Here is a 13,286-nt window from a genome sequence, read left to right as displayed (position 1 = left end):
GTACGACAATATAGATCATCTCCCGCTGAATGGTATAGCAGTCTACGCTCTCCACAAGGATGACCAATTTGCTACATTGCGCCAGCCCTCGAGAGGCTCGTTTCAGAGGTCGTCCTCGCGAAGCAACCGTTTCCTGTCAAAATGTCTCAAACACGAATCGCAATTGCGACTTGTTGAGTGACACTCCAGGGCGAGGAAGTATTGAAATTACGATTGTTTCGGGTTGATCCAGAGTTTATACCCCATGAAATGATTTTCTGCTTATTTTCTCCCGTTCGCTTCAAGGGTAAGGTAGCGTAGGGCATCCACTATTCACACCGCAATTATGAATACACGCGTCCGCATCGCACTTGCCATCAGGCCTACTTACAAAAGAATTGACGCTGCATTCCTCCGTCCCCCGTTTTCATGTGGCTGTACAAGGCCGCTTGCGACTGCCTCTGATGACGGTTGAGGCGGGACAAGACTTATGGGTGTGGACTCTCCACCTCTTCTCGTACTCGGAGCATGCACAATCGCTTAAGCAACTAACAGGTCCGAGCACCACCAGAAGGATAATAGAGTGCGCCATTTATGAGTCAGTGATTCATTTTGTACAACAGGCTGCAACTCTTCAACACTCAAGGACCGTGACACCACTACACGCTGGCCTTGATTCCGACTACCTATCTCCTTAAAACAGCCCTAACAAGAGATATTCACAATCCCGACTCATGATACTTGCCAGAAGCCTTTTGCTCTTGTCTCTGCCAAAGGCCCTTCCGAGGGCGGCAATGCATACCCAGGAATCATGATCACAGGCCACTTGCCAATCACGACCGCTCAGATAAATTAATTGTCGAATAACGCGTGTCACGATGGAACTTGAAAATGACAAGGTCTTGTTCAAGCGACGTCACACTTAGCATGACAACCTGGGTCTCTCGCATTCGATCTCGCAGAGCTTGTTCATATAAAGAGATCATGTCTTGTTTATATTCCTGGTGAGAAGAAGAATCAATGTCGGAAACAACGTCATACCTCAAGATAAATGTCCAACCTGGTCGGAAGCAAGTTAGATCATCCCTTAGCCTAGTCATTGACCGGCAAGGTTGACGCCTCGATCGGAGGCATACGAAGGACTCTTGACGCCCATGACATTGATGCACCGGATCGGAGTAGCCCTCTACCTCGGCGTCAAGTCTGTGGGACCCCCGCTGATGGCTCGGGTCCGGCCTAACAGGTATGCAGATGTCATGCATGATGATTGGCCGTCTTCATCCGAGAACGGCGTGTAGTCCTGCCCATGCAGCAGCGAATCTTCCCATAAAGTTTACTCCCGCAGTGGTGATATGCAGGTAGAGATGTGGTTTCACTCCAAAAGCAACTGATATCACAAGACGATATCGATAAACGCACACCGCCTTCCGAGAAGTGCAGTCGGAATCCTTGTCTCGGACTTGCAAAGATGTGGTCGACGTCGCTTAATCAAGGAACAATCTCTGAGTCCAATAATACTATATTGTGTCTCAACCAAAGTTCACCTCTTCAAAACCTCTTGCAGGTTGGATGTCCCAGGGGTATGGTACAATCACACTGCAAAGACTGCAATCACTGTTGGTATTGGTCTGATTTGCAGACGACGAGCTGATGACTCGGTTCTAATCAAAGCATCTGTTCTCGATCTTCACTCATCTGCTCCTAGGATCATTCGTCGATCATCCGTGTGTCTTTTTTAGACTTCGCACACCTCCAAGCGCCGAACCGGCAGTTGAGACTTGGATTGTAAACGAGACTTTTGCATATGTGTGTGTAGAATTCAGTGTCGTTCTCGTTTGACTCGACCGATGGCATACTTTTATAGCATGTATGCAAAACCGCCTACTGCAGGACCAGAAACTCCTACTAGTGGTCTATCTGCACCATCATCTTTTTGCGGTGACGATGAGAGCCGAGCTACATGCAAAGATGTGTTTGCTCTGACTAGTAGAAGTCTCAGAACTGTAGCCAGCACAGCCACCAATGCCATAAAACCAGCACACAAGCCATGTCCTTTGGTAAAGAACGGAGCATCGGAATCTGGATACAGTCGTGTTCCAACAAGAGGCCCCAACTGACCAATGATATTCAGCAATGCAACATTACTTCCACGTCCTTCCTCGCTTTGTTGATTGTTGATAGTCCAAACGATGACAGTCGTGACTGCGCTGAAGAAGCCTGCGGTAATAGGGAAGAGGCACAGATATTGCGCTATGATGGATAGATGCAGTCTGGGAGCCAGGGCGAGCAACATGTATCCGACCATGGCCGAAAGCGCATGGAAGATGATGGGCAGAGAACGAGATTGCAGCCGATCAGAGATGACCGAGGTGACGAGCACCACTACAAAAGCGAAAAGATGTGGAGGTGCAGCTAAGCCTTGTGCTTGGATGACCGAGTATCCCATACTACACTTTCATTAGTCGACATCCAAAGACGAAACGTCTGCTATTCTTACTTTTGTATAATGATCGGGGCAAACACCGGCATCGAGGAGAAAGCTACATTCAAGGAAAAGAAGCAGCCAGCGGTCAAGTAGCTCTTTGGATCGCAAAGAGTATTCCGCACTGCAGTCCAGTCGAATCTCTTCGCTCTTGTGTGGACTTGAGAGGCATTCGTTTGTTTCCTCAAACGCAGAGTGGCTATTCTTCGTTCTCTAGACGAGAGCCATGGTGAAGTTGAGGGAGAATCTGGTATCACATACCAAGCCCACACAGCGACAACAATGCTAGGAAACCCCTCGATGATGAATAGGAGTCGCCAGCTTTCGATCGCAGTGTTCTTGCCGAAATTCACGATAGCAAATGCCAACACACTTGCAAAACTGCTAGCCAGAGGCGCAGCGGAGATGAACAGTCCAGTCCTAAAGGCCAATTCATTCCTTTTGAAGAAGAAAGACATGTAAAATGGAACTCCTGGCCCGAAAGCTGCTTCGGATACTCCAAGCAATATTCTAAAGATCAACATGGATGCGAAACCTGTGCTGACACTTTGCAAGGATGCGAGACATCCCCACGCCAGAACGCATATCGATATATATGCATGTGGTGGGAATACCTTGTATCTATGATATTATAGTCAGTACTCGTAGTCATTACCGATGTGTCCAGTTTGGCATTCATTTCATCGCCGTCTCCAGCACAGGATAATGGTAAAAATAATTTATCGTTGGGTGATTAGTTTACAGGGAAACCCTGCCCATCCAAAAATGATGTGGACTCTGAGGGGTCCAACAACCATCGCACTCAGGGCTGAAACTGTCACTTACAATAAAGTCATCCACTCGAAGCAGATGTAGGATATGTAGAACCCAGTGAGGAGCCAATCGAATTGTCCAGAGCTGATCCCGAGGCTCTTGGACATGCCCGCAACTCTGGCATTACCAATGTCTGTACTTCATTGTCAGTAATCGAATTCGACACTCAAACAACTGGCAACTGTACTTGACCGATCCAAGAATGAGAGCATATACAAAAGTGCTAGGAACAACACGAGCCGAGTGTCTAGTTTCCTGAGTAGAGCCTTCTCTTCGTCGGGAGTATACAGTTCGAAACTCTGTACGCTGGAATTGTCGTCCTCATCATTATCATTGTTGAGCTCATCTGATTGATTTCCAGTCTTTAGTAATGGACGAGAGTGTAGGTCGCTTATTTGTATGTCGGTTGGATCCCCCGTGCGGTCATCGTGTTTAGGCCGATAGTCTTGGAGGGGTATTTCTTGAGGTGCCATTCGTATCCAGCGACGAATGCGCGACCAGTTTGGAATCTTAAGTATAGTGCTGTCAGATTCTGGGAGTCGCAACTCGCAACTCGCGATGATGGAAGATTGTTGTTGTTATATTCGACCAAATAATGTGGTACTCCTGTGATGTGTACTCGTTGGTCATCTCGGGAGATCGGAAAGCGTGCCGATTTCAGCCTCCATCGTTGAATCACAAAATCACTCATCATCAAAAAATTGGTATTGAACATCTCGTTGCATCTGAATTATAAAGTCCATGTCTATTCGACGATATAAGGTTTTACTCCTGAACCAAAAAGTATGTGCGGCTTCCTTTCTGCAACGTCAAGTATGGTTTGAGCAAAGACTGAGTTAGCCCAAGCAAACCAGCTACCTGAAAGACGAGTTAGCGATGATCAACCGCGAGCAATTCAACAACTTACGAGTATACTCTCTTCCGCGTTCAACATGAATACTTTCATGTACTAGACCCAGATGACTGACGCGTTTGACGGTAGAGAGCGCATCCTCAATCTCCTCATCGTCATCCGAAGTCATTGCTTGTACAAGCAAACTCATAGGCCAGGCATTCTGCAGTCCTATATGAGGACCTCCAATTCCCTTGAATGCCTTGCCAGAAAGATAGTATGGATTGCCATTCTTCTCAAGTATCATCCGACGCGTGTTTTGATACGTCTTGTCGTCCCTTGACACGAAACCAAGAAGTGGTAGTGCGAGTAGCGAGGGCAAGTTTGCATCATCCATTATGATCGAAGAACCATAACCATCAACTTCGAAAGCAAAAACGGAGCCGTACTTCTTGTGCGAGACTACGCCGTGCTCCCATACACCTTCCTCCATTAATTGACCACGTTTCTTGAGATCTGCCGCAAGCTTGAGCTTACCAGCCTTTACCAACATGGTTGAAGCTCGTTTCAGCTCAACCGCCATCATGGCATTGGCAGGAATGAAAAAGCCAAGAATTGTGGCGTCATCGCTTGGTCTAAAGGCACTTCTGACGAGGCCAGTCCCGTTGTTCAGAGGATTTCCATTACCAGACAAGCTGAGCGTTTCTGTACCAGCATCTGTACGGCGTCTGAAAGTGTATTCATTATGTTGGAAGACACCAGTCTCTGCATTGAAGGTGGGTTTTGCCTGCTCATCCAGCAAGGCGAGCAAAGTATCCAAAGCTGTGTACCATCTTGGGGTCAAGAAAGCAGTGGAGCCTGTGTGGTTGTAGAATTGATTGGACAAAGACAGGAAATGGGCGACCGAGTCTAGCTCGTACTTGCACTCAAAGACCTTGGAAGGCTCGTATGCTGGATGTACTACGTCCTCCTGGCCATTGTTGGATGGAGCCAGACGGCTGGGCGGCGGTGGTTGAAAGGCGTTGCAATATGGCGATTCGATGACATATTCGGCCTGGGTATTGATTGCACCGAGGATCAGCATCTCTATAGACTTGTCCTTGTTGGCAAGCCTCTGATATTGCGCCAGTTGGTTTGTCGAATCCCGAAGCCACTCTGCATTGATGTCTCCTGTGACGATGAAAGATTGTGGACCTTGCCATGCGCCATCGCTGCTCTTGTGGGTGGACTTGTCGGTACCATCGACGTGCCATCGTACTGTGGTGTCCAGTGTGTTGGGAAAGGCGTTCTCAAAGATCCTAGCCAGATCCTTGTCCAGCATGTGTTGGTTCATGTGTTCAATAATGTCTTCGACTAGATCCGACTCGAAGGTTCGACATAGGGGAGCAGGACGCTGGAAGGGAAGCGCCATGGGACCTTCGGAGAAGGGTGGACTGGCCATGGGTCAGTGACAATGTGCACCAGGGTCCATGGACGACGTACTGTGGAAACCTGGCATAGTGCTCGTATGCTGGACATGCTGCGAGTATCTTTGCCCTTTCCTGCGCACTCTTCAGCGGTCTTTGGGCATCTTTCGCGTGCGCCTTCTGTCCAGAAGTGAGGAGGACGGTCGAGAAGGCCAAAAGAGCGAAAGGCGATAGCATGGTTGCTGGTCGGCTCGGTAGGCCTGGTCCAGAGGGAGATGGAGAGTGTGCGCGTCGAGGATGCCCCAAAGAGTAGAAGCCGACAGGTCGGACTCAGTCTCTCATACTGTTCTGCATGTAATCTTTGGTGACAGGACTAAATATCTTTCGTCTTGCGCCCTCATAATACAAGCTACGTAGGTATCCGCGTTGCCAAACGCCGCGGCTCGGCAGCCAACGTCTCTCAAGTTGGCAACTCGTCATGTTTGCGACTTGAATTCTTCTAATTTGGACGTTATTCATTACTATAATACATGCTGTCTATATCCCTTGGACCAATGTTTGTTTGTACACATGATGCAAGATAACTTTTCGCGCCATGTGTGCTCAGCAGCCAAGTCATGTTGTTTTGGGCGCCAGATCATCCGAGTCCACAACCTGTGCAGACTCGTCGTTCGATTCTCTCTCGGCTGCGTCCATGATCTCGAGATCTGTCTCTCCTGCGAATGAATCACCTCCCGCAATTACACTGGTTTGCTGATCCGTGTCCTCGGTCGCTTCTTGATCTTCTCCTTCAACATCGAGCAGAGACTCTCTTCGGAAGTCTTCCATCAATGCCTTCTCTCGTGCTGCCTTGATCTTCCTCCTTTGGTTCTCGGTGAAAGAGAATTGATGAAGGACGTGTTCAATCTTCTCTTCTACAAGTCCTTTGACGTGGAAAGCCAACGGGCGTGTGGAAAAGATTCCGGCGAATCTATAACTCAACCACAGATAAGCAACAACAGCTTTGTGCAATTGCTCGAGCTGGCGGAGATAATCTCTGCTCGGTGACATTTCCAATTCCAATGTCTCAAGAGGCATTTCTTCAATATCGAAAAGAGCACCACCACTTTGTTGTTCGATGCAACGAGCCAGAGCAGGGATCAATCTCTTGTTTAGATCCTTATCAGTCTTGGATGCAGGACATGCGCAGAGGATATTGCGGTCTGTAACAGTCAAACCTTGGATAGGTTCAATCAGGTCGGCTATCCAGAGTTGATCTTTCAAGCCGCAGAGATGGAACCTTGAATGCATCTGAGAAAGCTCATGCAGGCGCATAAGAATGTAAGAGAAAGGTGTACCGGGAGGGAAATACGAGGCAAAACTCTCGACGATGGCTGCTGGAGGGAAGATTCCTGCAGAGCGAATAGGCTCGGGTTCAGTGGTCATCGCCTTTGCGATCACGGGAAAGTCGAAATCTTCGAGCGTAGTCACGAGGCCTAACGTTGAATCCTCAGAAGTGGTAGGCTCTTTCGCAGCATCGAGATTTTTCTCGGTTTCGACGGCGTCGGTCGATGTCTGCACATCTTGAGAGGGAGAGGCCGCGACAGGAGCTTCAATTATGGTCTCTTTGCCAGGTTCTGATTCTCCCTTTACCTCGGCAAGGCTTTGTGCGACGGCTTCCTCAGAAGCTTTGTTGGCCTGATAAGCACTCTTGAAACGACCTGCTCGTCCTGCGATCTGTTTGATGTCCGGAACAGCCAGGGTGCTTTGACGGAAACCATTGAACTTGGCCGAAGACTCGAAGATGACGCGTTTGATGCTCAAATTCAGACCCATACCAATGGCATCACTAGCAACGAGATAGTCGTAGTCGTTGTCAGGATCGTTGAACAGGCGTGCCTGTTGCGCTCTAGTCTCCGGTGGTAAACTACCATATACTGTGGCGACTTTTCTTCCAGTAGATTGTTCAATCTGCTTGCGGAGCGCATGAATGCCCATTACACTGAAACTGACGATACAATCACCCTTTCGCAGCTTTTTCAGATCGCCCCGCAAACTCCTGTCGGCCATATGCAAGGGACTTAGACGCTCATATTCGTGAATGACGAGCTTCTCTCCAATTGAAGCGCACAGCTCCCGAATCAAGGGGACGGTGCGAGTCTCACCACACAGATGGACTTCACGAGCCTTGACACCGAGTACTGCTTGAGTCCAGGCCCAACCTCGCTCGGCATTGCCTATCATCTGGATTTCGTCAATGACTGCGACATCGACATCCTTGTTGAGAGGCATCATTTCGACAGTACAACTGGTCAGGTCGGAGGTCAGGCTATCATCACTGGGAGCGCGTTTTTCCTCTCCAGTAATGAGCATGCAGTTCTTGCCTTTTGCATTGAGTCTTGTGTAGACTTCGTGAGCGAGCAGGCGCAGGGGACCGGCATAGACACCCGAATCAGCTTGCTCCAGGCGTTGTAAGGCGTGGTAAGTTTTGCCAGAATTGGTAGGACCAACGTGAAGATGTATAGTTCGGTGCATGGTGCGAGTGGCGGGGTACCATTCAGTGGGATATCTTAGATCGGCGAGATTCTTCTGGTTGCGAATATCGGAGGGGGTGAAGCGAGCGGTGGTGATGTGGTCGTAAAAGGCATATCGAATGCGGTCGTTCAAGCCGTTGACACCTCGTTCGAACCAAGCATCACGAAGAGCTTGGTGTTCTTTCCTTCGGGCAAGAACCAGAGGCTGGGTGGAAGATTGGTCGCCAGGAGCGAAGATGGCGGATGTGAAGGCTTTCCACACATCCTTGAATTTGCCTTTGCTTTCGAGGTCTTGACCTATGGGAGTGCCGTTCAATTCCAGCTTGAGCGCATCCAGTTGGCCTTTGAGGACGTCGATAAACTTGAGCCTCGGGCGAGCCTGTTCATTGCGGGTAAAAGAGAGTCGGCCTTTGGTAGGAGCGTCCCTCCTCCTGGCGTTGCGGTTGTTGGAGTCATGGTTCTTGTCCCGGGAGTAGGAAAGGGTAAATTGTCTATTGACGTGGCGGGTGGTTCCAAAGAAGCGACATGTCGGGGTGTTGAGAGAGGGCAGAGCAGACGAGGCACGGAAGACGGATCTGCCTGGTTGGCGAGTCGATGCGAGCATCACCTCCCACACTTATCCCTGGTTGGCGACAAAAGAAATTGGCCGGGTTACGAGTTGGACAGATGGAAATTTTCAAAATTACCACAAAGCTCGCGGGCGTTTTGGCTATTCAGGCGCAGGCGCGAAGAGACTATGACGGGCATGACGGGCATGTCGGGCATGTCGGGCAGTCTTGGCACATCGAGTCGACTCTCCGCATTTCAAGGTCGCGTCAAGCATCGGCCATGCCGCATCGAGCAGCTAATCATTCCACTCTACCTCGACAACCCTCGCTCTCTTCCTCAGTATGGGCGTCTCGATCATAGACGCCCAGCGCGACAGTATGTCGACCCTCGCCGGCACATTCTCACCCTCACTGACAAGACTTCCACAGTCATTCTAAATGTACTCCGCTCCACCACCCAAGGCCAGGTACGCACTCCTTCACCACCGCATCCCCGCTTGTCCCACTCGAATGCTCACTCTTTCAATAGTGGAAGGTCTTGGTTGTCGACGACTCTAGCAAGAAGCTGCTCGACAATCTCCTACACGAAGACGAAATCTTGGCCGAAAACATCACCAGTATCCATACCCCCCTGATGGCCCCCACTCCCTGCATAGCCCTGACTCCCTCTTGTCTGTAGACATTGAGAAGATCGAAGATCGTCGCCCAAAGAACCCTGATGTCGATGCCATCTATCTCATCTCTCCTCACTCCCACATCGTCGACTGTGTCATGGCCGACCTTGATCGCCGACGCTATAGAAAGACCAATCTCATCTGGACCTCGCTACTGCCACCGCACATGAAGGACCGCATAGACAAGTCCTCCGTCGCCCGCGATCAAATCACCATCTTCCGCGTCCTCAACATCGACTTCTTCCCTCGCGAATCCCATCTCGTCACCTTTCGCGACCCTTGGAGCTTTCCAATCTTGTTTCACCCTGCCTGCAACAACCTGATCCGGCAGCACATGGAAGACCTCGCTCAAAAGATTGTCGGCGTGTGTGTTGCCCTCGGCGAATTTCCCGACATCAGATATTACCGTCCCCGTACTCCCACCCACGAAGCCAGTGTACTGTGCTCTCACCTCGCTCGTTTTGTCCAGGAGGAGCTCAACTTGTACGCAAACTTCCACAAGGACTTTCCTCCACCAAGCAATCGTCCTCGTGCGACTCTATACATTACCGACAGGTCCATGGATGTCCTTGCTCCTTTGCTCCATGAATTCACCTACCAGGCCATGGCTCATGATCTGCTACCCATTCGCGAAGGTGACAAGATCACTTACAAGACCATCGTCAATCAAGGCACCCCCAAGCAGGAGGAGAAGGATTATGAAATCTCGGAAAAAGATCGCATCTGGACAGAAAATCGCCATCTACACATGAAAGACACTATCGAAAAGTTGATGGGTGACTTTCAAAAATTCATAGACGAGAATCCTCACTTTACCAAAGAGAGTGATCCTAGTGGTATGAATGGTCTGAACACAATCAAGGACATGTTGGCTGGTCTCCCGCAGTTCGAGGAGATGAAGGGCGCCTATTCACTGCATCTTGGTATGGCCCAAGAATGTATGGATCTGTTCCAACGTCACAAGCTTCCAGACATGGCTTCAGTTGAGCAGATTCTAGCCACTGGTCTTGACGAGGACTATCGAAAGCCCAAACACATAACGGATCAAGTCGTACGGACCCTCGACGATGATGGGATCGTAGCGTCCGACAGGCTACGTTTGATTGCGCTCTATCTCATCTACAAGGACGGTCTTCTACCGGCGGATCTCGTCAAACTTTTACTTCATGCACAACTTCCGCCTCAACATGCCGAGATGTTGCACAATTTCAGCCTCTTGGGAGTACGCACATCCCGAAACCTCAAAGATTCGCGTCCTCCGCCTATCCCTCTTTTCCCTCAAAAACCACCACCGACCTTGGTGCAAGAAGAATATGCCCTGAGTCGTTTTGAGACGGCTCTTCAAAGACTTCTGGCCAACCACACGACCAACACTGTCGACGCTACAGTATTCCCTTACATAAAACCGCCGATTGATCTTGGTGAAGCTGATGTTGGTCCTGCGCCTACTTCTCTACGATCGGCTAAGCCAACATGGGCAAAGGCGAAATCATCGACTACTGAACCTCGGCAGAGAGTGATTGTTTTCATGGCAGGCGGTGCAACGTACTCGGAGAGTCGAGTTTGTTACGACATGACACGGCAGAGCAACAAAGAGGTGTTCCTGTTGACCAGTCACATGCTCACCCCAGCCTTCTTCATCCGTCAGGTTGGAGATCTCAGTACGGACAAACGCAAGCTTGGTATACCTGCCGAACAAGCACCTAAACAGGCCCCTGCTCATCTGTTCGAGCGTGAGCCAGCACCAGCACCGCGGCCAGTGCAGGCAGCACCGCTGAAGCCTGTCGTTCAGACTCAAGCGCCCACTGCAGCCATGAACAACCTGAGCCTGAACTCCAAGCAGCCGAATGGCTCAGCGACACCAGTTCCGGCACAGAGCAGCTCGAAGCTCCAGAAAGAGCCGGAAAAGAAGAAGCGACACTTTTTCTCCAGCAAGCGAGGATAGAAGAAGGTTGTCTTGTAGTTGAAATGGTTAGCGTAGCATCAACAGGCGTTCGTCGGGACTAAATGTCAATAGCTAATCCTAAGAAGTAATTAAGTTTTAGTAGATTCGAAGAAATAGGCGAAAGCGCTGGCGCTAGGTTGGAAGGATGCTCGGATTGACAAAGTGTTTGATGTATATCTTCGATCAAAATCAATGGATGAATTATGGTTCATGTGGTGGTGACATGTGAGAGGACAGTCGTGATTGGTTGATGGGGGTATGCAACCCTGATGGGCAATCATGTGACGCAATCACATGGCGGAGGGCGAAGCTCGTCTTCAGTTGTACGCAACATCATCAAGGACGACAAGACTTTCACGATCTAACCATGGCGTCGATTGAGCAATCGAAGGCGGGTAGTGACGGGGCAGCATCAGCTGCGTCGACAGCGCCCAAAGTCTTTGTGCCGCTGGGTGAGTCTGGATGCTCGAGGAAGGGCTGGGCTGTGGCATAACTGACATGGCGCGCAGAGAACAATCCCGAAGTCATGAGCGCCCTTCTACACAAGCTCGGACTTTCGTCGCAACTCGCCTTTCACGATGTCTTCAGTATTGACGAACCCGAACTACTCGCCTTCGTGCCCCGTCCGGCAAGCGCCCTACTCCTGGTCTTCCCAATCAGCGACACGTATGAATCCTTCCGCCGCAGCGAGGACGGCGACAAGGCAGAGTACGAAGGCTCTGGTCCAAACGAGGAGGTTGTGTGGTACAAACAGACGATTGGCAATGCTTGCGGCTTGATCGGTGTCCTCCATGCCGTGAGTAATGGTGCCGCCCGCGACTTCATCACCCCCGATTCCGACCTCGCAACACTTCTCCAAGACGCCATCAATCTCAAGCCTGCTCAACGCGCCGATCTGCTATACGAGTCACAAGCTCTCGAAAGCGCCCACCAAGCTGCCGCGACTGGCGGCGATACCTCCGCTCCTGCCGCAGAGGACAATGTTGACCTGCACTACGTCTGCTTTGTCAAGTCGGCCAACAATCACCTGTGGGAAATGGACGGTCGTCGCAAGGGTCCCCTCGACAGGGGTCTCTTGACTGTCGACGACGACGTCTTGAGCGACAAAGCTCTTGATATGGGTGTCCGTAGCTTCCTCAAACGAGAAGCTGAAGCTGGAGGCGGTGACTTGCGTTTCAGTCTTATTGCACTCTCGCAGTCACTTGACTGAGGCATATATCCGGAAATATCGGACACCAAAAGCTGAAAGCCCGAGGGCTGAATTTCATGCAAACGGCCACACGTGTATGTGGATTCAGACCTTTTTATCCATGATTCACGAGGTATGTGGGACTAGACGGGCGGTCGGCATGATTAACCGTTTGACCAACGATTCCCTTCCAACAATGACGTTTCTCAAAAGGGAACGAACACATTCCTCTTGCACCGCCCGCAACCACTGCACGCTCCCGAGGCATGTAGAAGACTGCGGGTTGACGAAAGATCAGAGCAGATGCCTACATGACTTTCAGGTGTTCTCAGGACATGGTCTCACATAGGGACTTTTAAGCTCCCTTAAGGTTGCTTTCGGCAAATCTTCTTTTTCTCTTTCCTTTGCTCTAGTCTTTCCCCCTTTATTGCCTTTGTTCTGTGCTTACTGCAAACGGGATCTCTGTTGCCGATCGGTATCTGCATGGAAATGTGTTTATTGATGGATGCAAGACGCGACTGGTCTGCTCCTTATCAAGACGTCCAAATTGCTTAGTCCATCTCTTGGTCTGTCTTCTTGCTCGTGTCACCAACGTCTTCGATCCTATATGTTAATTCGAGTCAGGAGACATTGGTCAGTAGAGTCGTCTAGAACAGTAACGAGGTCGTCTGTGAGTACTTTTTCGGCCATAAGATTATTGAGCGTTGATGCCGTTGCGATTGTAGCGGCTCAATTCGAACGGCAGTAACTTAGCAACTCGCACTTTTGGTCAAAACAGTCTTGATCGGCACATCCATCTAGGAAACAGAGAATGGACTTGGCAACGGCCATTGGAGATGACTTCAATCGACTTAAACAATCATTCTCTTCGAATGGGTGCACCCTTTTCTCCCTTGCTACATCTC

General features: G+C 50.0%; 6 protein-coding genes across 6 annotated transcripts; 2 read left to right on the top strand and 4 right to left on the bottom strand.

Moving 5' to 3' along the window:
- Positions 1-744: 744 nt before the first annotated feature.
- Positions 745-1,344, bottom strand: AUEXF2481DRAFT_123843 (uncharacterized protein). The gene has a single exon (XM_013493267.1). The coding sequence runs from the start codon at positions 1,239-1,241 to the stop codon at positions 813-815; it is 429 nt and encodes a 142-aa protein (XP_013348721.1). The 5' UTR covers positions 1,242-1,344; the 3' UTR covers positions 745-812.
- A 389-nt stretch (positions 1,345-1,733) lies between these two features.
- AUEXF2481DRAFT_123878 (uncharacterized protein) lies at positions 1,734-3,161 on the bottom strand. Its single transcript, XM_013493266.1, has 3 exons — positions 3,139-3,161; positions 2,477-3,082; positions 1,734-2,426 (listed from the first exon to the last, which is right to left on the bottom strand). The coding sequence occupies exons 2-3, from the start codon at positions 2,983-2,985 to the stop codon at positions 1,838-1,840; spliced, it is 1,098 nt and encodes a 365-aa protein (XP_013348720.1). The 5' UTR covers positions 2,986-3,082; positions 3,139-3,161; the 3' UTR covers positions 1,734-1,837.
- Positions 3,162-3,282: 121 nt separating this feature from the next.
- AUEXF2481DRAFT_181 (glycoside hydrolase family 125 protein) lies at positions 3,283-5,749 on the bottom strand (the record flags this gene model as incomplete). The annotated part of the gene is made up of 3 exons (XM_013493219.1): positions 3,283-3,407; positions 4,182-5,539; positions 5,589-5,749. The coding sequence occupies 3 exons, from the start codon at positions 5,747-5,749 to the stop codon at positions 3,283-3,285; spliced, it is 1,644 nt and encodes a 547-aa protein (XP_013348673.1).
- Positions 5,750-5,956: 207 nt separating this feature from the next.
- On the bottom strand, positions 5,957-8,735 carry AUEXF2481DRAFT_34424 (uncharacterized protein). The gene has a single exon (XM_013493264.1). The coding sequence runs from the start codon at positions 8,627-8,629 to the stop codon at positions 6,128-6,130; it is 2,502 nt and encodes an 833-aa protein (XP_013348718.1). The 5' UTR covers positions 8,630-8,735; the 3' UTR covers positions 5,957-6,127.
- A 127-nt stretch (positions 8,736-8,862) lies between these two features.
- Positions 8,863-11,192, top strand: AUEXF2481DRAFT_75341 (uncharacterized protein; the record flags this gene model as incomplete). The annotated part of the gene is made up of 4 exons (XM_013493263.1): positions 8,863-8,949; positions 9,003-9,040; positions 9,103-9,190; positions 9,253-11,192. The coding sequence occupies exons 1-4, from the start codon at positions 8,916-8,918 to the stop codon at positions 11,190-11,192; spliced, it is 2,100 nt and encodes a 699-aa protein (XP_013348717.1). The 5' UTR covers positions 8,863-8,915.
- A 159-nt stretch (positions 11,193-11,351) lies between these two features.
- Positions 11,352-12,899, top strand: AUEXF2481DRAFT_123575 (uncharacterized protein). The gene is made up of 2 exons (XM_013493262.1): positions 11,352-12,476; positions 12,680-12,899. Exon 1 carries the CDS (start codon positions 11,719-11,721, stop codon positions 12,400-12,402), a length of 684 nt encoding a protein of 227 aa, XP_013348716.1. The 5' UTR covers positions 11,352-11,718; the 3' UTR covers positions 12,403-12,476; positions 12,680-12,899.
- Positions 12,900-13,286: the final 387 nt, after the last annotated feature.

This window comes from Aureobasidium subglaciale (assembly GCF_000721755.1).
Source record: "Aureobasidium subglaciale EXF-2481 unplaced genomic scaffold scaffold_0, whole genome shotgun sequence".
In the NCBI taxonomy this organism is placed as follows: Eukaryota; Fungi; Ascomycota; class Dothideomycetes; order Dothideales; family Saccotheciaceae; genus Aureobasidium; species Aureobasidium subglaciale.
Note: the sequence above shows the minus strand (reverse complement) of the source record. Positions and strands in the feature narration are given on the sequence as shown.

Excerpts from the sequence above, each read along its gene's own strand:
- AUEXF2481DRAFT_34424 (XM_013493264.1), bottom strand. The coding sequence starts at position 8,629 with ATGCTCGCATCGACTCGCCAACCAGGCAGATCCGTCTTCCGTGCCTCG.
- AUEXF2481DRAFT_123843 (XM_013493267.1), bottom strand. The coding sequence starts at position 1,241 with ATGCATGACATCTGCATACCTGTTAGGCCGGACCCGAGCCATCAGCGG.
- AUEXF2481DRAFT_123878 (XM_013493266.1), bottom strand. The coding sequence starts at position 2,985 with ATGTTGATCTTTAGAATATTGCTTGGAGTATCCGAAGCAGCTTTCGGG. Across the intron at positions 2,427-2,476 it reads GCCCCGATCATTATACAAAA|TATGGGATACTCGGTCATCC; the intron begins GTAAGAATAGCA and ends ATGAAAGTGTAG.
- AUEXF2481DRAFT_123575 (XM_013493262.1), top strand. The coding sequence starts at position 11,719 with ATGAGCGCCCTTCTACACAAGCTCGGACTTTCGTCGCAACTCGCCTTT.